This window comes from Haliotis rubra, unplaced genomic scaffold, assembly GCF_003918875.1.
Source record: "Haliotis rubra isolate DU_JTF1 unplaced genomic scaffold, ASM391887v1 Scf145, whole genome shotgun sequence".
NCBI classification, from domain to species: domain Eukaryota; kingdom Metazoa; phylum Mollusca; class Gastropoda; order Lepetellida; family Haliotidae; genus Haliotis; species Haliotis rubra.
This window is the reverse complement of record NW_025765392.1, coordinates 883,689-907,994: the sequence shown is the minus strand read 5'-3', so window position 1 is coordinate 907,994 and position 24,306 is coordinate 883,689. Positions and strand designations below refer to the sequence as shown.

At 42.2% G+C, this 24,306-nt stretch overlaps 1 protein-coding gene across 1 annotated transcript; it reads right to left on the bottom strand.

Moving 5' to 3' along the window:
- Positions 1-875: 875 nt before the first annotated feature.
- Positions 876-22,907, bottom strand: LOC124269434 (protein F37C4.5-like). The gene is given in 12 exon segments (XM_046704439.1): positions 876-2,523; positions 3,012-3,245; positions 3,987-4,097; positions 4,099-4,227; positions 5,361-5,501; positions 5,546-5,681; positions 17,947-18,101; positions 18,548-18,677; positions 19,817-20,016; positions 21,463-21,651; positions 21,653-21,683; positions 22,510-22,907. Coding segments are annotated over 12 exon segments (1,842 nt in total). The 5' UTR covers positions 22,701-22,907; the 3' UTR covers positions 876-2,328.
- Positions 22,908-24,306: the final 1,399 nt, after the last annotated feature.

The following is a 24,306-nucleotide window of genomic DNA, read 5'->3' as shown; positions in this document are numbered from 1 at the left end:
AAACGTTCGGGGCCATCAGCCACATACATTTGCAAGTCTTGCCTGTACAAACTAGTAGAGGATGTCTCAAAAAGTGACCAAACTCACTATCATGTTAGTCCACTATCCAAGTGTTAGACCCTATGATTCCAACTATTCATGAACATGTGTTCATGATTCACTGTCAAATGGTAATGACACCAGGTGCTCGCCAAAACTATCTCCTGTGGGGACGCATCGGTACCATGACAACTCAAGGAGTATGACCACCAGCCTGCCGCCTCTTTCAACAAGTACAGGTTTGTAAGACCAATACCCTACTGAATCTGGTTTAGTCAAACCTGGAGTATGACCACCAGCCTGCCACCTCTTTCAACAAGTACAGGTTCGTGAGACCAATACTCTGTTAGTCAAACCTGAGGTTGACAGTATGAGCATCCATCCAAGCTGTCAAGAAAGATAATACACAATCTTGATGGTAGCACCAGATCCACAATATATTTATTGAAATATATAACAAATACAATGTCAATCTTTCTCAAATGCACAAACTGAAAGTTAAAATAAAATCTCAATACCTTTTACTATGATAAGGGTGTGAATGGCATACAGTATAAGCTAGTGATGAGTATTAAGCCAGATGACATATAAACAACAACCAGGGATATGTTTCAGAGATTTTGTGAAACAAGGTCAACAAAATTTGTGACATAATGTTCTTATCATACATGTGGCATTCAGTGTGTCTTAAATACTCGATATCTTAGTCAGACAATAATACAAAACATGTACAATGAAACCCTTGTAATCCACACACCTTAAAGCCAGACACCTTGGGTCTTGGAGTAACTGATACAATCTATAAATCTGTCCTTATTGACTTATTAATACCACAATTTGCTATTCCAGTTATGCTGGGACTTATTTCATATTTTAGACAGGTTCGTGAGACCAATACTCTGTTAGTCAAACCTGAGGTTGACAGTATGAGCATCCATCCAAGCTGTCAAGAAAGATAATGCACAATCTTGGTGGTAGCACCAGATCCACAATATATTTATTGAAATATATAACAAATACAATGTCAATCTTTCTCAAATGCACAAACTGAAAGTTAAAATAAAATCTCAATACCTTTTACTATGATTAGGGTGTGAATGGCATACAGTATAAGATAGTGATGAGTATTAAGCCAGATGACATATAAACAACAACCAGGGATATGTTTCAGAGATTTTGTGAAACAAGGTCAACAAAATTTGTGACATAATGTTCTTATCATACATGTGGCATTCAGTGTGTCTTAAATACTCGATATCTTAGTCAGACAATAATACAAAACATGTACAATGAAACCCTTGTAATCCACACACCTTAAAGCCAGACACCTTGGGTCTTGGAGTAACTGATACAATCTATAAATCTGTCCTTATTGACTTATTAATACCACAATTTGTTATTCCAGTTATGCTGGGACTTATTTCATATTTTAGACACAGAACTTTCCATCATGAATTCTCACATTTGGTCAGTAATTATTCATATTACACTATAATTGTAAAGGTGTAAACAAAACAAGAGTTGCATCCCTCGATGTAATCATCAACAGTACACCACATCACATAGTAACTGTACACATTGTGAAAAGTCAGTTGGTTAATGTTTTTGACATTCGCAGTAGTCACATAGAAATCAAATCTTAGAGATCACAGGTCTGATTTGAGGTAGATGGCAAAAGCAAGGCACATTACATTAAAAATCCGAATATAGAATATGTATCAAAAAGCAGCATCATATATGTGGACAGCCATATGCATTCTAACTAAATTATATTTGATGACCTTCGCAGAAATATTTGCAAGTTTTGGTTTATAACAGCCTTTTGTTAGAAATGTTTCAGTCATTGTCATAATAATTTCAATATATGAATAGCATACACAATGCTACATAGAAAGCAGTCAAATGTAACACATGTTAAATTTGAACATAGAGAAGTTAGAGGCACTTGATAGCATTTTGTCATGTTTTTATGGTATGTCTCAAGGGGAATTTTGCCCCACAATTTTGGTGGAGGGTGCGAGTCCTCCATTCATCATTTTAGGACCAACATGTGTTTGACATTATCTCTGTATAATCAGGGGATAATTTACTGACAGGTCGTAATAAAAGCAGAATTCGAATAACTACATGCAAACTTATCTGGGATCCAATTTGACCGTGAATTGATCCCATTTCGAGGACGTAATCATCTACAAATTAATATTACTGTCATGAAGTCAACATGTTTACATGTAAGCAATATAATTCACTACCTACACATTCAAATTTTCAGGTTCATCATAGGTCATCTTATTCATTCTCAAATGCTTCAGTCAATTTTGTCTCCTGTTGTGGTGGGTGGTCTACAGTGTATTTGAGAGTTATCTCCCTTGTCACCTGTTTGGCAAGGTCCAGTTTCCATACAATATGGTTCTGTTTGGTGATATTTGGGTTGGTATTCTTCTCTGGGTGTTTCAGATCAAGACTGGGTTCCAACAGAGTCACCTGTAGAGAAACAATAACACATATTTTCTTTCAGCGGAATAATTACACATATTGTGCATTATGACAAAAAAAGAAGACCAGGAAAAAGTGCATACCCATCATTGATCTTCTTTATCGTTAAAGAATAAGCTCATACACAAAACACAAATAAATGCACAGCCAGAAACACAATGCATGAATAATCATTCTGAATGAATCACTTTGTTTCCTTTTTAAAAAAGGCAGTATTTTCTTTAAAATAAGCAAATGTCCCTCGGGATATGAGACTGTCATAGCTTGACTCCCCTCCAAGAGTTTCAAGGTGATCACAAAAGCCATTTCAAGGTTGAAGCTGCTGATGGACTTATGGACAGAGAGACAGATGATGGACAACATGCCATGTCCATAACAAGCCTGTGCGCAAACATTCAGTCAACCAGTCAATCCATGGCCGTATTTATGGTACAGTAATGATACAAAAGCAAAGGGCCTGGTGTGGTGTAACCTACCTTGATTTTGTCATCACTACTACGGGGGAGTTGAAGTTTCAGGACAATATTGATGGAATATTCATGAGTGTTCTTGATCTCGACCACTTGCTCGTAGGTTGTGTTGGTGGTCTTGCTAATGAGGCCTGAGGAGGCCGTGAACTTCTTCAGTGGTTTATATGTGACCTTGACCGCAGGATCGACACCCAGAGAACACAAGAACTCCTCCCCAGGGGACACCAACTTGATCTCAGCCTGGAACAGAAGCAGATATTGCATCTTGTTACAACTGAGCTGATTTGTTACCTACTTTGTTGTACCTCTCACTCTGCTGGTTGAATTACTACTCATCATATCCCATTTGAGTCATATGATGCTCAGTTACTTCAGAATCTTTTCCAGACTTGATTATTTACAAACTCTCATCAGAAAATGGGTACCCGGTGGGATAAGTCATGTGACTATTAACCTCCGAAATTCAGAGGCAGCTTAGGTTATCCAGGGTAATAAATAGTTAGCGCTTTGAGCTAGATATTCATCCTCGAATGGCTTATAAAAGTGAATATTATTATTATGAATTAGCTGGAATATTGCAGAGTGTAACATAAAACAAGAAACAATCAAACAAACACTTTGCTGTGACTTACTCATGTGCTGTGACTTACTTAGCTGTGCAAGACCCTGTGCTGTGTGACTTAATTTGCTGTGCAAGACCCTGTGCTGTGTGACTTAATTTGCTGTGCAAGACCCTGTGCTGTGTGACTTACTTTGCTGTGCAATACCCTGTGCTGTGTGACTTGCTTTGCTGTGCAAGACCCTGTGCTGTGTGACTTACTTTGCTGTGCAACTTACTTTGCGGTGCAAGACCTTGTGCTGTGTGACTTACTTTGCTGTGTGACTTACTTTGCTGTGCAAGACCCTGTGTGACTTTGCTGTGTTATTTACGTTGGCGTGTCATGTAACGCTCAACAAATTTACCAGATCTTTTATACTCACCTTAGCAACAAAGCTGTTATCCAGGAATATGCTGGTTTCACCTGGTAACAGCGTAAACACTGAGTTGTTGGTGACCCTGGCCTGGAGATATGCCCTTGGTTCCACCTTAGGGGAGAGTGATGTATTCCAGGTTGGGCTTCACATCAAATATTCCCACAGACACCTTGTGTGGCAGGTTGTCACTCGGAATCGATGACTGACGAGCAATTTCGTAGGATGTGCTGGTGGTAGATTCTGTCACCTGCAAGGGTATGAGACATGACACATCAGGGACTGATCATTTCTTACAAGGGGTCGCGGTCTTTGGAAAAATTTAAGATGGGAGGGCTAACCCATGAAAAAATGATTGCTGAAACATCTGGGACTACATTTGGGAATGTCATCAGAATATGACTGAGACCACTCCTAATGTCCCCCTCATCCCCTAAGAAACGACCAGTTTCAAAATGATTATTTTTGATTCATGTCCAACTAATCATGATGAGGAAAAGCCATAAGGAAATGGGTTAAATGATTAAAAATGTGAAAAAAGAAATATTGAAAAGGAAACTGTTTACAAAAATACCAGTATACAAAAATGTTGAAACAAAATATAGTCTTGTTGACATTTATTCTTTTTTTAGCTTGTTTATCAAAGTTCCAAAGGGTGGTTGTATAACCACTCCTGTCATAGGAAGACTAATTTTCATTTGCCAGAAAATCTGGGCCTAGATTTTTTAAGCTCTCTTAGCGCTAAGATAGTCGTAAGTGCCATACATTAACATTAACTTACGACTATCGTAGGGCTAAGAGAGCTTCGAAAATCTAGGTCCTGGTATTTTCTGTGACCAGAGACCATATGAAATACACTGCATCTGTTTCATGTGAAACATGTGCCAGCTCACCTTAATGTGGCTTCATTAACAACGTAACGAAAGTTGCTGTCTCGGTTACAACTGATCTCCAAAGTGATTGTGCCCGTGTAATGATAATACAATAATGATGTAACAAACACTGGAATGTGATGAATCCAAGAACCAACTACAAGCATACAAAAATGACTGATCTGACTTTTTAACACGGTTAACATGGTGACAATACTAAACATCAAAGTTGATTTGGTCAATTAATTAGTGAGGAGATGTTCAGGTGAGTTAAAATCTACAAGTAACAATTTGTTTCATTAGTGATATCTTTTCTATTTTCCTAATCCATTAATGACAGAGCAAGGTAAACAAGATAGATTGTTTAAGCTTGTTTTCTGATCAGAGATTTGAGTTCAAATCTTGAAACTGAAATATCGTGAAAATATTTCTTAATCCAAATGTTCAAAGCATGCAACGAAAGACAACATTCTTTTACATTGAACACACATGCAATACAACACCTTGATACCTTTGTTTCAACATACGGCATTGGAGCACAATAATCCAATAATTCGTCTCGCGAGTCCTCAATAAGTCCTGCCGATTGCAGATGCAAGCTACCCCCTGGAGCTGAATTCAAAGTTCTTCCTCGTGACTTCATTCGGAAAGACCTGATAACGGTTGTAGAAAACAAATCTGAGAGTATAAACGTACCTTTGACTGAGTGTAGCCCATGAGTCTAGGCGTTGATTCAATACTTGCAGCACACTCATACTCTTCGTCATCATATTCATCTTGCGAGTAACTCTTCCCACGAGAGAAACTGCCTGCTTTTGCCAGAGAACGAAATCTAAACAAGACTTTCTCCTGTATGTTTATGTACAACAGAGATGCTGTCAGAATGATACAGGCTGCTCTTGTTACTTGAATGAATGGTATAGGGATGGTGGGATGGCCTAGTGGTTAAAGTGTTTCACTGGTTTTGTCCAAGTAAAGCACTTTTCTTTTGTTTTTAAACCTGATATTGCTGGAATAATGCTAAAAGTGACTTAAATCCCATCTCACAATGTCATAGTGAAATGTTAGTAAGTGACTTTGGTTTTAACTAAATGATAAGTTTGCAGTGGTCGTGGTGGCCAGTGAATTTTGTATTGATAGTTAAGTAAATCTACAAAGGCTATTTTGGACCAGTGAAGTACAAAGAGGACCACTTATTTAACATATGTATATTTGGGATTACACTTTCTTAGTAAAGTACAGATTCTAGTACTTTTTTTAGTTGAGCACTATGCAAAAAAGTACTAGAATCTGTACTTTACTAAGAAAGTGTAATCCCAAATATAACATATGTTACATTTAACCACTTTCTAAATGGCATTGTGTATTTCAGTACCACTCATTATTGTCCACTCACTGGTCTTGTGGTTTATTGGGAAAAGGTTTAAACGGTCTCTTTCCCTGCCTTTATATGGATAAGTCCCTTGCCATGTGAGCCAGTGGTTGATAGTATGAGCAGAAACCCACACTGGGCTATGATGACTTAGAGTGAGCCACCTGACAGGGGGCTGTGTTAGGTGGGAGCATTTCTACCCTTGAATCATATCCAAAGGTGGTCAGATCTAGTAGGCCAGTTTCTAGTCACATCTTAGTTACAGAGAGTCTGGGAATATCTTCATTATCCAGATATTTGTTAACCAGAGTCCAGCACGGGACCAGGTCCTTATCACAGGTTTAATTTTTCAAATTAAGCCTTGGATAAGTCCCTAATCCTGTTCCACCATTGTGTATGCTACTACTGAGGTGCAAGCAAAATTTGATGAAAATCGGTCGAATAGTTTCTGAAATATTGACTTTTAAGTGAGCATGGGGTCGGTTGGGAAAAGGTAAAATGTCCAACTTATTGTTGTAATTAAGTCTTAATTAATGTAATGGAGTCATCGAGAGTGTTTTCAATGCCGTTTTGCCATAGCGTAACCATCTGCCTAGATGCATGCAAAATTTCACGAAAATAGGTCACATAGTTTAGGAAATAATCACTTTTTAGTGAGCATGGGGTCAGGCTAACAATCCAACGTATTGTCGTACTTGTTATATATTATCGAGGCGAGAGGTGTTTTCAGCCGAATGAAACGCACCTCTCGGCAGTTCCCACGAGCTAACGTGCTACCATCTCGTTAGGACATACTTGTAGCGATGTGTGAGCTGTCTGAAGGTGAATGAAACGCAGGTCTCAGCAGTCATCAACTCGCTACAGTCTCGGGGGTTGCTCTGAGCGAGCGCTGTGGACGACTATAAGTGTGTGCGTGTGTGTCTCGGCTCGGCTATGATGATGCACGGCCGGCTGACTAGCGAGGTGACAGATGTCTGAAGGTGAATGAAACGCCAAGCTGCCGTCTCGGTATCACAGAGCGAGCGCTGTGAGCCAGTCGCAGTGTGTGTGTGTGTGTGTCTTGGCTCGGCTCGGCTTGTACAGCCGGCTGGCTGGCTGGCAACGTTATGTTGATTTCCACTAAATCATACCGCATCTCTCGGCAGTTCCCCCGGGTCGCCTCACTGCCATCTCGGTGGCATTGAGCGAGTGCTGTGAGCTAGTCACAGAGTGTGTGTGTGTGTCTCGCCTCGGCTTGTACAGCCGACCGGCTGGCTGGCTACATTATGTTCATTTCCACTAAATCATACCGCAGCTCTCAGCAGTTCCCCCGGGTCGCCACGCTGCCGTCTCGGTAGCACCGAGCGAACGCTGTGGGAGAGTCGCAGTGAGTGAGTGAGTGAGTGAGTGAGTGAGTGAGTGAGTGAGTGAGTGAGTGAGTGAGTGAGTGAGTGAGTGAGTGAGTGAGTGAGTGAGTGAGTGAGTGAGTGAGTGAGTGAGTGAGTGAGTGAGTGAGTGAGTGTGTGTGTGTGTGTCTGTCTGTCTGTCTGTCTGTCCTCAGCTTGTACAGCCGACCGGCTGGCTGGCTGGTTACGTTAAGTTGATTTCTGCAAAATCATACCGCAGCTCTCGGCAGTTCCCCCGGGTCACCTCGCTGCCGTAGGTTGTGTTGGGAATTGGTTTAAATCTCATAATTGATGATTGGTTCATTACAACCGATTAATCATCGAAAATAATTGGTTAGCATCATTTATCAAATTTTCCTGGTTATGTTTGTTAATGCACAAAATTTAAAGAAAAAACTATGTAGTTCTTTCGTTTTCTTTGCAAATTGCACAAAATGCATTTGCAAATTTCACATCTTTAAAGGATGACTAGCATGTTAGGAACATGAATTTCATGGAGTCTTTAAAATAAATTCAATCATGAATTAGAAGAGCTTCAAACGGTGCTAATGAAATCTAACAGACAAAACCAACCTTGGGAAAAATATTGTTATTGCAAAAAAGTGTTCCAAAATTGATTATGAGAAAAACATGATCGATTGCTTGGTCGTTTTGTCATTGCGACCAATCTTCAATTATTTCAATTAATCGGACCACCACTACGTCTCGGTAGCATTGAGCAAGCGCTGTGGGCGAGTCGCAGTGTGTGTGTCTCGGCTCGGCTATTAACCTACAGCTCGCTGAGCTGGCTGGCCGGCTGCCTATGTTATGTTGATGTCTACGAAACAGTTTATTGTAAATCTCCTATGATTTGTTTGGTTTTCGTAATGAAGGCTTGTCGGGCCTGTTGCTTCCCTTGTTCTATGAAAAAATAATTCTCGTCTTCCCAAATGATGGACTTTTTACGAGACTTGGTCCGAATCTCTTTTTTAATTCTGTGATATTTTGCGATTTCTGATAGCACCAAACAATCTCTTCTTCGGAGATTTAAGAGTCAGTGAGGACGGTGGAAATATGATCGTCTATCGTGTTTAATTTCGCTTCAGCTAGAATTCAAATTTCGTCGTGTTTTAATGCTTTAGGTTACAGTCTGCGAGATACGAACTTAAGGGTCAATCCCATCAACCCTATCACATCGGCTGTTATTTCGACGCCTAGCACCACGGGTGTGGCCACAATGGTGGATAATAACCCGATACCTGCCTAATCCCATGCTGACTGAAAACGAAACCAGTCTACGGTTTCCAGTGTCTTTGCTACTTTATCCACAACTGGGTACAGTTCCATCCTGTGTGTGTATACATATTTTTATAAAATAATATTTAATTGGTTTTCCGTCAATCTTTGATGAATATATTTTAAACTGATGAAATACAAGTGCTCGGATAAAAAAATGGTCCGGAGTAAAATGAGAGGCTGCTGAAAAACCATCACCCCCTTGAGGCTTGTGGTGGGGACTGAGTTCCCGATTGTATATAAATACGACAACGGTTATTTCTATGGCGATCATGCCAGCGTATTTTTAACCCCAACAGAATGCTCACATCTTTTCCGGGGGCATCTCCAAGAAAGACTTCCATAATAAGTGTATAAATGTCACAATACGGACGAAAGCTAGATCCTTTCCGAAGATCGAGAGAGCCGCTCAGTGTCAAAATCGTGCGTCAGTCGGTGACCATCACCAACAATCCGAGCACCATCGATCAAAACCAAATACTGCAGGTCTGATTCCCTAACCTGGGTGCGAACGACGTCATCGTCCCCGGCACTACTCGACTGGCTTTTCAGATCACTTTGGAATCCCCGAACGACAAACGCACGATCTTGCGCAACCTGGATCACGCCATCGTCAAGAAAACCACCATCAAAATCAGCGGGAATGAGGTGCTGAGCATCGACTACAGCGACATGTTTTTCACTTACATGGACCTCTGGAGAACCGAGAACGAACACGATAACATGTTGTATCAAGTACTTTGTTGGGATAACTGCCATGCGAAAGACATACGTGTGGGAAGAGCTTACACGCAAGACAAGCTCGATGGGAAACCGGCAGGGGACAAAGCCGTTGCCGAGGCGTACGGGAACCGGTTTTGCATACTGCTCGACTTCGAGCTTCTCGAGGGACACATGCCATTTTACCAGGCCACGCTGGGCGACCGACTGTAATACGAACTCACGTTCAACGACTACAGCAAAGTTATATTCACACCAAACGTCACCGAGGCCAGCTACGTCGTCGACAACACCTCGTTGGATTTCGACATGGTCACGAGCCCGGGCCCCGGCAGATTCGCACCCAGTACTGTAAATTATGAAGTTAATGTGAAAAATGCGTCTGTACTCTTCTCGCATTATAATTGATATCCATTGAACTTATTCATCGGCAAATTATGTAACAATAGTGGAAGTGCTGACACTACACATTACACTAATACAGGTCACTTCCTCATTACAGGTACCTCAAGCCACATGTAATTATCACTGGTTGCAATCACTGGTCATTGTTTAAAGTCACTCAAGCACATCAGCCAGACCAGACATTCTCCAGCCACTTGTTTGTTGTACCTTGGTAGATGACTTGCGTCTTTCACGTCGGATTACGTTTATACATGTTGTCATAAGACAAGAAGCAGCAAACAATTGCGTGATCAAACATGACAGCGTAATCAAAACATCATCAGCTCATTTCCATTCATTGCTTAACAAGCTCAATTCAGGTTCTTTGGTAAATAACAAGTGTGAAAAGAAAATGAACAACATCCAAGATTCAGGGTGTCACATTTCATCATCAACAGAGATTCCTGAGCTCGCATTAATTTCGTGACGCTTTTTAGACTAGACCCTCGCATTAAATTCGTGACGCATTAATTTCATGATTTACAGTACTCGGGAAAGCTGTTCACCCTGCACGATCACGTGCTGCGGAACCGGACGATCGTCAAGGACAAGAGCGACACGATGTGGAACATCAACCTGAACGTGCTGGCTTGATCGATAAAAGGCATCTTGATCATTCCCGTGGTGGAATACGAGTCGTTTTGAAGAAACGGCGAACTCACTTGGATCTTGAGATCACGAAAGTGGAAGTGACCGTCGAAGGCGTGCCCAACCAGCTGTTCAGCCAAGGCATGTGAGCTCACCAGCAATGGGACGAGATAATAAAACTACCGGCCATCAAGCGACACTCGCTGTGGCTGGACATGTGATCCACGGATGACGTCAGGCTGCACGGCAGCGGATCCCGCATCGGCAATGGCAGCGAGGGGATCACCATCCAAATCGCCAAGGAGGCGCAAAATCCGGTCGGCAAGTTAAATTTATATTTGTAAGTGATTATGGACGCGCAATTCAAAATAGACAATGGAAGATTTGTGCAGGCCATTTATTGATTTACCTCGTGATCCCCACTGCGCCATCGTGTGCGGTCAGACGGGATGCTGCAAGACGGCATTCATGCTGGACATGCGGGAAGGTTACTATCGTGACGTGTTCGACCACATCGTCATTCTCTTCCCCACTTTACGAGTGAACAAGATGTACACGGAGAGAGAGTGGGTGATGACGGACCCGGACGTGCACAAAATCGATTCTGGAACTCGTCTGCAGGACTGGTTGCGCACTTATCGCGACAAGCTGAAAGGAGAATCGACACTGTTCATCCTGAACGACTGCAGCGCCAACAAGGAGATGGTTAAAAAACGAGACGCTCTGTCTTACCTGGCCTTCTCGGGCCGACACACGAAACACAGCATTTGGGTTTTAACTCGGTGCTGAAAGATTTACAGGAACAGACGTGATGGGTCGCCCTGTTTCACTGCAAGGACAGGGATTCGTTCGAGGACTGCTTGCGAGAAAACGAAGTGATCCCAAGCAAACAAGAACGAGAATGAGTGAAGAAGCAGCTCGCCGTAACGAAACACGCCAAATTCATGTTGAAAACCGACCAACCTGTGGCGTATAAAGTCTGCTAGCTTTAAGAAAAATTCAAGCTAAATTCTAGGAAAATACTAGCAAATTCAAGCAAAAAAAACCAAACCCCCAATGTTCGAAATTCTCCTCGTCTGCAACTTGACTTTCATCTCGATGTGTTTCGCGTGCATCAGATATTATTTTATTACACTTAAACAACGCTTGTTACATTATAAGATGAAGTGCGACGAACTGCTCAAACAAATGTTGGATGACGATGATAATAATAATAAAAACGACAAGCGAGAGAGACTGGTGCCCGCAGTAAGCGGCAAAGCCAAACAACACTTGGGTGGGGGCGACCACACTCCCGATAAGATTCACAAAATGTCAGCCGAAGAAATCAACAAGCTGTACACGAGATACGAAGCCAGACTCGGCGCCGAAATGACGAAAACCAGCGTAGCGTCGTACTTCCTTCCCATTCCACCGGAACATCGACTTTACCTGTGGGAAGATCTAGAGAAAGATCCATTCATCGACCACGCTTTGAGCGCCGTCAGCTGCGTGCTGTACCACAGGTACGGCATGTTTTTAGCTTCGTTGACCACGCGGCGATCATTACGGCAAAGCACTGTCAATTTAAAGAAGAAAATAATGATAACAACATACAAGATGTCGTCGGAGGAGAAGGATGCTGCTGTCCCCAGCAATGACAGCAGACGACGACGGAACAACAACAACAAGAAGTGATTGATACCGTAACCAGAAAAAAGGATCCTAAAAGTAGCCGCCGGTCGCAAGGGCCGGTTAGGTAAAAAGCAGAAAAAACCTCGTCAATGGATTTCTTACACCACAACGACGGCAGCATGCATCACCACCGTCATCACCGTATTGCTGTACAAATTCAAACATCCACCACCTTCACCACCACCCCGGGCAGCGGTACCTGCACCTCAATTAGAAGTAAACCCTTACATCATGTTATATAAATGTCGACAACCGATGGAAAACGATGATCACCAAACAGCACCCAAGCTCGATTTCAACCTGCAAGACATGGGCATGCTCGTGTTCTACTTGGGACTGAGTACGGCCACCAAAGACATGCTCGTCAAGCAAGGCATCATTCCAGAAAACATATGGAAATAAAAAACTAACATAAAAGATGGCAACGATAGCGATGATGGTTGGTGGGGCATTAGTCAACGCCCTCGCATTCTCTGGCAGCAATTACCTTTTTTTCAAATTACGAACGTCCAACGCAGCCGAAATCGAAGCGGAACGTAAACGTCACGATTATTATTATAGTATATTTATATAGAGCACATATCCACGCAACTGGCGCATGCTCAAGGCGCTGGTATTGTTCCCTCGATCATTGGATGTCAATCTTAATGGCACATCGTATTATTATTCTCAACTTCCTGGGGAGTATACAACTCTTGCTGGCACTAGGCGCACAGAGTTATTGTGGCTTTCTCATCCTAACGAGGTACCCATTCACAGTTGGGTGGACTGGGACACATAGTCACAGTACTTTGTCCAACTTTACTGCACGCAACTGTACCTGCAACTAGGTGTTTGCACGTATTCATGTGACCACCATCTGGCCATATACCAACGGATTCGTGGGTTCTTTTAACTGCACAGGGTTGTGTACTGTACACTAGGGGTTGTGACAACACTGAAAGAGTCTGCACACAAAGTTGACTCCAAGGTTTTTACACCCAGTCGCAGGTGGGCTCGATCCCAGCACCTCAACCTCGCTGGATCACTAGCCTGGCGCCTTAGCCAGCTCGCCCACCGCTCCCCCTTGTAGTCGTGGAGAAACTGCAGGCCGCGCAAGCCAAGTACGCCAAAAAACGAGTGCAGAGAATCGATTACATCAACGCCCAACTCGCGGGCGAAAACCATGCCGTGAGAACGTTCAAGAACATCGACGACGCCATGCGAGAATACTACGGGCTTACCGGCTCGAACCTTTCGGCGACGCACCCATGCTATCTCAGTATTACACGCCTTCCAAGGCACAGAAAGACTGGGAGCTGATCTTTGTGGCATTAGGTTTGACCGCGACCCTGTTCGTCGCCAAACAATTAGACTAGAACATATTTATGTGTGTATACATAAAAAAGAAAAAAACATGGGACGACAAGCACCTTTTAACTGCAAGTACGTGCTTCTTGGCAAAACCGAGACCTGCAACAGGAAATGCACCACCGACTATTGTGGCATTCACATGATGTCCATCCGAAAGGGTTTCGTCAACTACATGTGCGAAATGTGCAGCGTGGGTGTGAAATGCCATCATCGTCGTTGCAAAGCCCACGGCGCGGACGTGGTCCGAGGCCATCTCATCTACTTGACGAAAAGAGACTACCTCAATGAACGCAACCGCTGGGAATAAAAATCTAACGTGCATCACGAAAATCGCTTTTTTATATTTTTTTAAGTCGGTCGAAACTTTAACTAGCCAACGTATTGACAGGGTTGCTAACATTTAACAGCGATACTTCACACACCAAACAAACTACTAGAGATTTTGACTCGCAGCCGAACATAGCAATGAAAATCCTATTAGAGATTTGACTTCACATGTGAAAAACCCTATTAGAGATTTGACTTCGCTTCTGAACATAGCGAAACTCAAAATTCGTGCCGACCAAGCACGCCGTAGGTAAGTATCTGAGAGCCTGTAGGCTGGACGTCGACAAAAACATGGAAGTCGACGACATCAAACCGCCGGTCGACAACAAAGTCGGCGAGGAACTGAACAATCAAACGTAGCAAACTACGTGCTGTTCAAAGGAGGGTCGTACCTGGACCTGCCACCGTACTACAAGAAAAAAAAAGCCACGGTCAATGCCAAAAACAAAGGCGACGATGATCATAGCTGACTTGCATCTGGTTACCCATCATCTAGACAGACTTTCCACCTATCCCTCCATTGAGGAATCCGGCCTCGACTTTACGGGGATAGACATGCCTACTCCCATCTCACAAATCGCTCGAGTGGAAAAACAACACCCTCTGGCTATTAACGTCTTCGGGACACGAAGGGAACACAACTATTGTGCACAGGATAAGCACCGACCTAGATAAAACCGTGTGAAGGATCAATTTATTTCTGGTCGAAAAAAGAGGACAAGTATCACCACGCGACAATTAAAAGTCTCAGCAGACTGTTGTACGATCAATCGAAGCATGCTGGGAAAAAACACTTTTGCGAACGGTGCCTCCATGGCTTCACGTGAGCAGACCTGCTGGAATCGCACCGTGAGGATTGTTGAGGCGTTGGACAAACGGACATCCGAATCGACATGCCCGACAAAAACGACGTCTTGAAATTCGTCAACCACAAGCATCAAATGTCCGTGCCTTACATCATCTACGCCGACTTCGAAGCCCTCAACAAAACCGTCGACACCGTCGCTCCGTCCCTAGGCAAAAGTTTCATGCACAAAACGCAAGAGCACGAAGCCTGCGGGTTTGGTTACGTGGTCGTTCGATGCGACGGACAAACAAACGCTGCTGTGGTCTACCGAGGTCCCGACGCCGCCGAATGCTTTCTCACGTGTTTGCAAAACGAAGAGAAAATCATCAGGAAAAAGCTGTACACCGTCGTCCCCATGCGCATGACCCAAGACGACTGGCGACCTCATAAGAAAGCTAAGAATTGCCACATGTGCGACCAACCCCTGAATGGGGATGTCGTGAGAGATCACTGCCACATCAGTGGCAAGTACAGAGGTGCCGCTCACAACGTGTGCAACCTGAAGCTCAAAATCGATCCCAACACCATCAAAATCCCCGTCGTGTTCACAACCTTCATAGGTACGATTCCCACTTGATCATGCAGGCCATCGTTCACTATCGCAACCTGCAGCTGTACACGTCGCTGGGAATGGAACTCACGAAAATACACAGGGCGCTCAAGTGCGATCAAAGTCCTTGGATGGAGCCTTACATCCGAATGAACACGGACTTGCGAAAGCTGGTCACCAGCGATTTCGATAAAAACCTGTACAAACTCATGAACAACTCGGTGTTCGGCAAGACGATGGAGAATTTGAGAAAATGCGTTAACGTGAAGCTGGTCAGATCCAGTGATGAAGAAAAACTCAAAGGAAGGGCGTTCAACCGGAGCGAAATATTCGAAGAAATAGTACGGCGACAGGTGCGAAGTGCTGTACACAGACACGGATTCCCTGCTGATGGAAATTCACACCGAGGACATGTATAAGGACATTAAGAAACACATGTACCTGTACGACACCATCGACTACCCCAAAGATCACCCTATGCACAGCCAAGTCAACAAAAAAGTGCTCGGCAAGATGAAGGACGATTGCGCGGGCACGCCGATCGCCAAGTACGTCGGCTTCGAAATCCGAAAGGCGTGAAAAAACACGTGGTGAAGAAACACATCAAACACGCCAGATTCAAGGAAGCCCTGTTCAAGAATAAAACGTTCAAACACCAAATGAACATGCTGAGAAGCGAAGGACACAGGATGTACGGACTGAGAATCAACAAGACTTCACTGTCTCCCATGGACACGAAACGATGGATCGCCATCGACGGAGGCACCACTTATCCGTACGGGCACAAAGGCGTATCGAATAATTGATCACTCATGCACACATGCGTACATACATCATGGAGAAACTTTATTACATAACAAAGTACAGGACGTATTTGACATTTCAACGCTGAATCACGTTCATCAAGCCGACCTCCTGTTTCTCCCTCACGACAGGGTTAGGCGTTAAACCTACAAGAACGCCCTGACAGTTGTCGACGTCGCCAGTCGCTACAAGGAAACCGAACCGTTGACGACCAAAGATTTGAATGAAGTCGCCAAAGCCTTTGAACGCATATACAAACGCAGTCGCTTGACCTGGCCTGCCGTATTGCAAGTCGATCCCGGACGCGAGTTCATGGGAGCCGTGTCACAACTGCTGGCCAAGCACAAAGTCCAGGTGAGACGAGGTATAGCAGGAGCTCACCGTAGCCAAGCCATCGTTGAGAAATTCAATCGCACCCTAGACCTGTCGAAGCCATCAAAATGAAATCTGTCGAATCCTCGTCGGCAGCGGCACGTCGCGATAAAACAGAGAAAACATTACCAGACCATGTCAGCGTTAGGTACTTATACCAGCCGGGCAAATACGAGGGAGACAGCAGAAAACGCACCACCGATCAGATATGGTCCATGAAAATGTACAACATCGACCTGGTTGACATCAAAGAAGGCAACCTGAACGTGTACTACTTAAAAGACGGGCCGCCGAGAGCATTCGTCAGAGAGGAGATGATGATCGTACCTCACAACACAGTCCCTTACACATCACCCAGCGTGTGATGATAGTTTCTCGTCATGATTTTTTATTCGTCTTGCATGCCTATTTTTCTGCTTAAAGTAGCAAGCCAGCAACCCGTACACCGAGCCAAGAGCTCAGAGGAGCAACCATCCCCGAGGCGACCCGAGCCTTTTTCCCAACCGACCCCATGCTCAATATTTCAGAAACTATTCGACCAATTTTCATCAAATTTTGCTTGCACCTCAGTAGTAGTATACACATTGGTGGAACGGGATTAGGGGGACTTATCCAAGGCTTAATTTGAAAAATTATGCCTTGGATAAGGACCTAGTCCCGTTCCACCATTGTGTATACTACTAGTGAGGTCTTTGATAGCCACAGTCTAGTGATATCATAGTTCGACAGAGACTAGTGATTTCTCAGCCAGAGTCTAGGATTAATTAATGTGAGTTGAACCATTAGTTTAGTTTATTTGCTACAGTTTGACAGGTATGTCTATACTGTGTCTAAGTGTAACATTCAGAGATGATTTTATGCGCCCATGAACAAAATAGGACCTTCATGGACTTCCATGTACAAAATGTCTGGAGTAATGGTGGTAGTGAAGATGATTTGTCTCAAGAAAACATACAGCTACATCAAGTTATTCATACTATTTGTTGCTGTGCATACCACAATTTTACAGATCAAATGTCAAAATACATCAGCCAAAATAGACTGGCATTTAGTCCTAGAGTTAGATACCTTATTTCAATATATATAAACTTCATAAAAGAAAACAAATAAATATCAAAAGGGAGGCAAGAAGAACCATATATTTTAAGCAAGAGCTGCAGACATCTTGACTTGCCTAATCATTCTTGACTTGATTTCCTTGATTTTCAATCTATTCTCTAGACCCCAGGACACAGACACAAAAAATAACATCATGGCTTAAAATTACCTTAGCAAAGTTTCATCACCACTGACCTCGTAGTTATCAAAGAAAGAATTCACGGGATAAGAGAGCTATCCTTCAGTCAGGTGAGCTAAATGGTGAGGCATTAGAAACTGTGATCATACCTTCTGCCATGTCTGAACCCCCTCTCGATACTGAGCACGGCAGTGCCCAATAGTGGTACCGAACCTCCGACACTGGGACTGGCAGTTGATAGGAACAACTTAGCATCTGTCCAGTCCTCGCCAGTTGTCTGAGTTATCTGTCCATAGTACATGATCTGAAACAGGAATGTTCTCCATAATCCAAGGTATGCTACCTATATTCTATAATGATATATAGACTACCAAACCCAAGTGATTTGGTTGGTTGGTTCGTTGTTTAACGCCGCACTCAGCATTATTCCAGCTGTATGGCGGTGGTCTGTAAATAATCAAGTATGGACCAGACAATCTAGTGATCAATATCATAAGCATCGTTCTATGCAATTGGGATACGATGACGTGTCAACCAAGTCAGGGACCCAATGCCGTTAGTTGCCTCTTTATACGACAAGCATGGGTTACTGAAGACCAGTTCTAACTCGGATCTTCACGGGTCTAACCCAAGTGACCCACCGCAGGGCATCTATGATTCAGATCAATGAACAGCATCACAATGCCTTGCAGACCATTATGATGTCATCTGTTAGCATGACATTGAAGGCAATTGAAATAATTAGCTCACCTTAAGGACACCTTCAGCAGTGAACATGCGCAGGTCATAGCTGGGTGTCCAGGATGCCTGGGATACCACATAAGACACCAGTAGGGACACCTTGTGTTCACCCTCACTCTCCAGCACAATGGTGCATTCTCTGGAAAAATAACCACCAAATACTAACCACAGAGGTTTGACATTGGTACAGTGTGTGGAGCCCATGTCTGGAGTCACCTGGTGTCAAATTGCCAGAATATTGTCTACAGTGGAATCAAAACATACTCAGGCACTCACAAGTAGCTTCTATTTCATTTCATATTTAAATATGATGGTGGCAATGCAATATAGTTCACCTGACTAAAGGTTTTGTCTAAGCATGTGAGTACAATAACACCCAGTCTAAGTAAACATAGGCTCAGCATTATTTGTTACACTGCTATACTGAGTCTAACAAACCCCAGTAGAAGGTAGGACTGGGACATCGCGATACATTTAAGTTTGATACATCTATCGTATCGTCGACTCGTGTATCGATACAAAACAATACACGAGTTTTTTCAAAACAGTATTATCTTAAACATGTTAAAGTACTTCTCTAGAGAAAAGTACACAAGTATAATGACAGAGTTACTTGTTTGTTTATTTCAAGGGTGTTACTGTTATGCACAAATACCTTGAATTAAATCATTTTAAATCTTAATACTGTGTCATTCTTTCAAGGTGTATATACCATGATACGTATCGTATCGCAGGTAAAATATCGCAACATGTATCGTATCGTGACATAATGTATCGTCCCAGCCCTAGTAGAAGGTCGCGTCAGATAACGAAAGTTAACATTTGCACATTTAATGGTTTAATCCGTTCGGACATTTTGCGTTTGATTGGACATTCATAGGTCGCTCAAAAGTTAGCTTACGCAACCTTCTACTGGGGTTTGTTAGACTCAGTAAAGCAGTGTAACGAATAATATTGAGCCTATGTTTACTTAGACTGAATAACACCTGAAGCTGTCTGAAATAACTGATCAATAGTCAAGGAGGTGTTATAAATAGTGATAAAAAAAACACAAAAACATATCCACCACGTTTTGTATCTCATCTGGACATTTCTGGAATATTTGATGAGAAATGCTACACAAGGTTAAAGAAGAATAAGTAAATGAAACATCTCTTCCACTGTAAATAACACCATGATACATCAATAATTCAACATGTAAATATCAAAATTTTGCGCTCAACAAGACACATCGCCAATCACAAAACTGTTGAGTTGACCTCAAGTAATCCAACATACCTTGACTCTGTTTGATGACCTCTGTTGGCTCTCAGTTCTGAAAGGTTGTTGGTGGCGGCTACGATCTTTTTATCCAGTTTGGCAATCTGTTCTGCCAGCTCAAGCCTGGTGGTCTCCAGTTGGCTGCCTTGGTCCTTGTACATCTGGAGGAAGTCTGTCACACCTTGGAAGTAGGCTGAGTCCAGGTTGGTGCTCTTGTTCTGGAATACAGGGTTCAGGAATAAACGCCTCCATTACCAGCCAGTTTTGAAGCTTGTTCCTAAAGAATATTAGCTGGGGCACTTATTACAGGATATGTGAATAAAATTTTATTACCTAAGAAGGCAAAAATATCAGGGTTAATATTTTTCATACAATGCCCAAGCGCAAAAGTATCATTTTGTCATGGTGACGTGACATCATGAACAATGCTATGAAGTCATGTTTCTTCTATGATGTTGTGTTCTACATATGGCTATGCCGAGTAGCCAGCCTATGTTTGAAAGTTGATTTGGGTTTATTTTCCTCAATTTGACAACTTCGGTAATAAATAGAATATATTATTACGACACTGGTGCCAAATATCGGTATATCCCTCCCTCTCGCTCGGGAAATACCAACATTTAGGCACCCGTGTCACAAACATAGTATGACATGGGCACTCATATAATATCTTCTACGTATTATCATTTATCGGAGATGATAAAGGTTGTGAAGGTGAGAAGTTCGTAAAAAATCTCATAGATTTCCCCCACAACCAATATATCTGTGTTATACAAATACCATATTAACAAAAAATACTAATTTTGTACAGTACATCAAATTTGAGACAAAGTACACTTTAACTGAAAATTAAACATTGGCAGAGTCTTCCACAAGACACAAACTGCATTCAACAGTAGTACAACTATTTACCTTGATTGCATTTTGTCACATGGCAAAGGTGTATAACTGTATTTCCCTCTACTGTTTTCAGGGCAGGTCTTATACTCCTTAACCTTGTGAACATGGTCAATATGGATCTAGCCATTTAATGGCGCAGCTGATCAACAACACCTCTCAACCAGATACCTTTGTTGAAGAGGGAGTTAGCCATTACATATTATTGTGGGCAACATGTGAAATCTATGTCATTTCATATATATGGTGCCACGTAACAACACCTTTCTAAATCTACCACGACTGAGACAATCTTACACAGATGGGATGGCGTCACAGATCTCAGTCATGCATATGCAATTTTATATACAATGGTATATGTTTTTCTTTGTTAAATGCCACACTCTGAAATACTTTTGCGTAATGTATAGCAGCGTTGCAAACTCCCCCCTGCCCGATTGTCCGGGACGGTCTGTTTTTAAAAGTTGCAAGCCCGATGGTCTGGCTGTTGAATCGGCGTAATTTTGTAATGTATATAATGACTAAAAACATTTAAAAACGTGTTATTGTGACAATAACCTGACATTAAACAGTTCCCTCCTCCTATTTACCTCCTTTATATTTTATCTTAATGCTGAAAATTCTGGACTGGTAACTTTCCAGCCGGTCTGGTAACTTTTGAGAGTTACCAGACCATTTGTCTGGCCGAAATTTTGGGGAGTGTGCAACACTGTGTATAGTTATGGATGAAAATGTTTATTGAGGTGTTTTAATACAGGACTATTTACTTTTGTGGACTTGGACACAGTGTTCCCGAAGTTTTCCAGCAGTTTCCATTGTTTGTTCATAACATTCTGCCTTGCTTCAATTTGATCTTTCTCCTTCTTCAAGTCGGCAATCTGCGTCTCCAGCTCCTTCTCCTTGCTGGAAATGTCGGCCTCATCTGGTGTAGTGTGCTTCCTCTGGAATGTCACCTCGGGCTATCGTTGCCTGGCCTGTTCCTTCAACTCTACAACACAAACACATGCAATCTTACACCATATTATCTTTTATTTGTAGCCTGCATCTCTGATAATTCTAATTTACATCTAGACTTTGCCAATAATAATTTAATGATCAAACTTGTTGAAGTATTACACAAAACCTTTGGTGTCAGGTATAATATTGAATGAAATGGTTTCGGTTGAGATAAATGATTTGACAGGGTATACACAAGCAATGGGTTTTCCACCATGATTAGAATTATACTACACTTGCATATGCATATACCGGTAAGTGTGAGGTAAAACCAATTGCAATATGAAGTGGACACACCTGAACACTAAATAATAAAAATATCATATATATATATATCAAGCTCTTCTTTCAAGGTCTAATTCTACATTGATGTCACTATTATGATGATAAAGTTATGATTGTGATACAATATGAGTTAAAAATTATAACAGTTGGACATTAAAAAATGTGCCAGATCTAAAGCTCACTATAGAGTGACAAATAACGTGAAATATATTCATTTAAATCAGTAGATTTCGATTAAGTTTTCTGGTAGTGGTAACTAACAGCAACTCTAACTAGTTTCACATGTTGCCATGGTTGCATGTTGCCATGGTTGCATGTATGCATGCATATCATTATTTCACAATGCCTGCTGCCAATGCCTGTAAAAGCCGTCATAATAACCGTTACAGGTGGTTAAATTACTGTGATGAAGAAACACGTGAGACAGAAAAATGAAATTGTGATCTTAAAATTCACTCCCAAACTCAAAATGATAATTAACTGTTCCTATAGCTTTAGTTGGAAAGTCAGTCGAAAGCAAGAATTAATCTCACCTGATAGAATCCGAGTCGATGCTCGCTGGCAGTTGTTTGAGGACAATCTCATTGACACCTTTGACGACACTGGTGTGGATTTGACGACACACTTCCGCCCTGTCGGAATACACTGTTACCTTCTCTACTGGACATTCAGGTGACAGGAAGACATTCTTCTCCCCTATCTTGTCACTCTTTTCGGCTGCCATCGTCGATTACAGAAACGTATCTATAGTTTACTGAACCCGTGAAATGTTTCAACTAGGAATAACGAATTCGCAATAGATATTTTCACTCACTGACTCACGCTGTTTGTTTACAGAAATGGACACAGCGTGGCCAGGTATTTCCGCATTGCACGAATATTCTCGTGACCCAAATGTGACACGCCTCCTTGTTTATAACAGAAACATGCGGGTCACATAACTGGGATTTCGTCTTTCTGAACTAGTATCGTTCTTACTGCGCAGGCAAGTTCAGCATGGCTCCCGGCGTTAGCGCAGCAGACACTGGGAACCAGGCTGGAACCAGTTAGGCGTTCGTCACCACTCGCCCCTTTCCGTAACCTCTAGTCGGCTGTCCCGGAACAACACAAGTTTGTCACAAATGTCAGTTTGCAGTCCCCTCGTTTTGTTTCGAAGAGTGTATCGCTAGCGCAGAATACCCAAAAATCCGACTGGTTTCCTGGTATTTACAGGGCTGTCCAAGTTCCAGTCCGTCGCTAAAACGAACGGGAACCAGTCTAGACAAGGTCTCTCTTGTTCGCACGCATCACTTTTATGATCGTACTGATTTCAAAGACGTTTACAGTTTCAGTATTTTATTTCTAAATTCCTTCCAACGAATTTTTCCAACTTATTTCAATGACATAGAAACGTCTTGTTGTAAATATTAAAAAAGTTTTAAATCAATTCCATATATACGTTGTTATGATAGTTCTAAATGGATAATATTAACCCCCGTAATTTACACATATAATGCAGTCAGTTTTGAACAGACTGGGGTTTGCGTTACAGACAGGATATATGCAATATTTGTGTGTGAACACATTAATCTATGCATGTTTTCAGGCCGCGAGTGCTACAATTTGTGTTTTGGTTAACATCTGAGTATATACTACGTCTTTCTAATCAGATTTTGTGCAACAAATAAATATTTCCGACAAAATCCTAGTTCCCGCAACCCCTGCCCAGATGGTCGGTTGCTATGCCCTTCAGCTTAATCAGTTAACGGCATATAAATAATGCTGATTCTACACACTATTGGGACTGAATGATTCTTCAGTCTGTTTGGCGCAACACATACCACAGACATCTTCAACAAAGTCCTTTGAAGATTCCTTTTACTGAAGCTTACTCAATTACACTGAAATAGAAAGTACGGAAACTGGTGCTCATGATGTCAATCATTTGAATGTCTGTCCCAGACGCGTTCCTTTACAGACCGCCGTCATATAGTCGGAGCTAGTATTCCTGACGTCGGGTCCGCCGTGATATTGCTGGAATATTGCTAAAAGCAAAACAAGAGTCAGTCAGTCCTGACGTCAGATCTGGTTGACTGTATGATGTGTGCCTAATGACCTCTTGTCAGTAACATGAAAACTGACAATTCATGGTAACGTTAGTATGTACAATTTGATATGATCAGTTACATCACAATGTCGTCTAATTAGTGACACGAACGATGACAACTACCCTATTTCCTCAAAACAAGCGCCGGGAACATTTTTCATAAATGTATTCTCCCTTGATCCAAAACTAGATTATTAAGGAATGGTCCCTAACTTTGACGTAACGCTCAGTATAACAATTAATT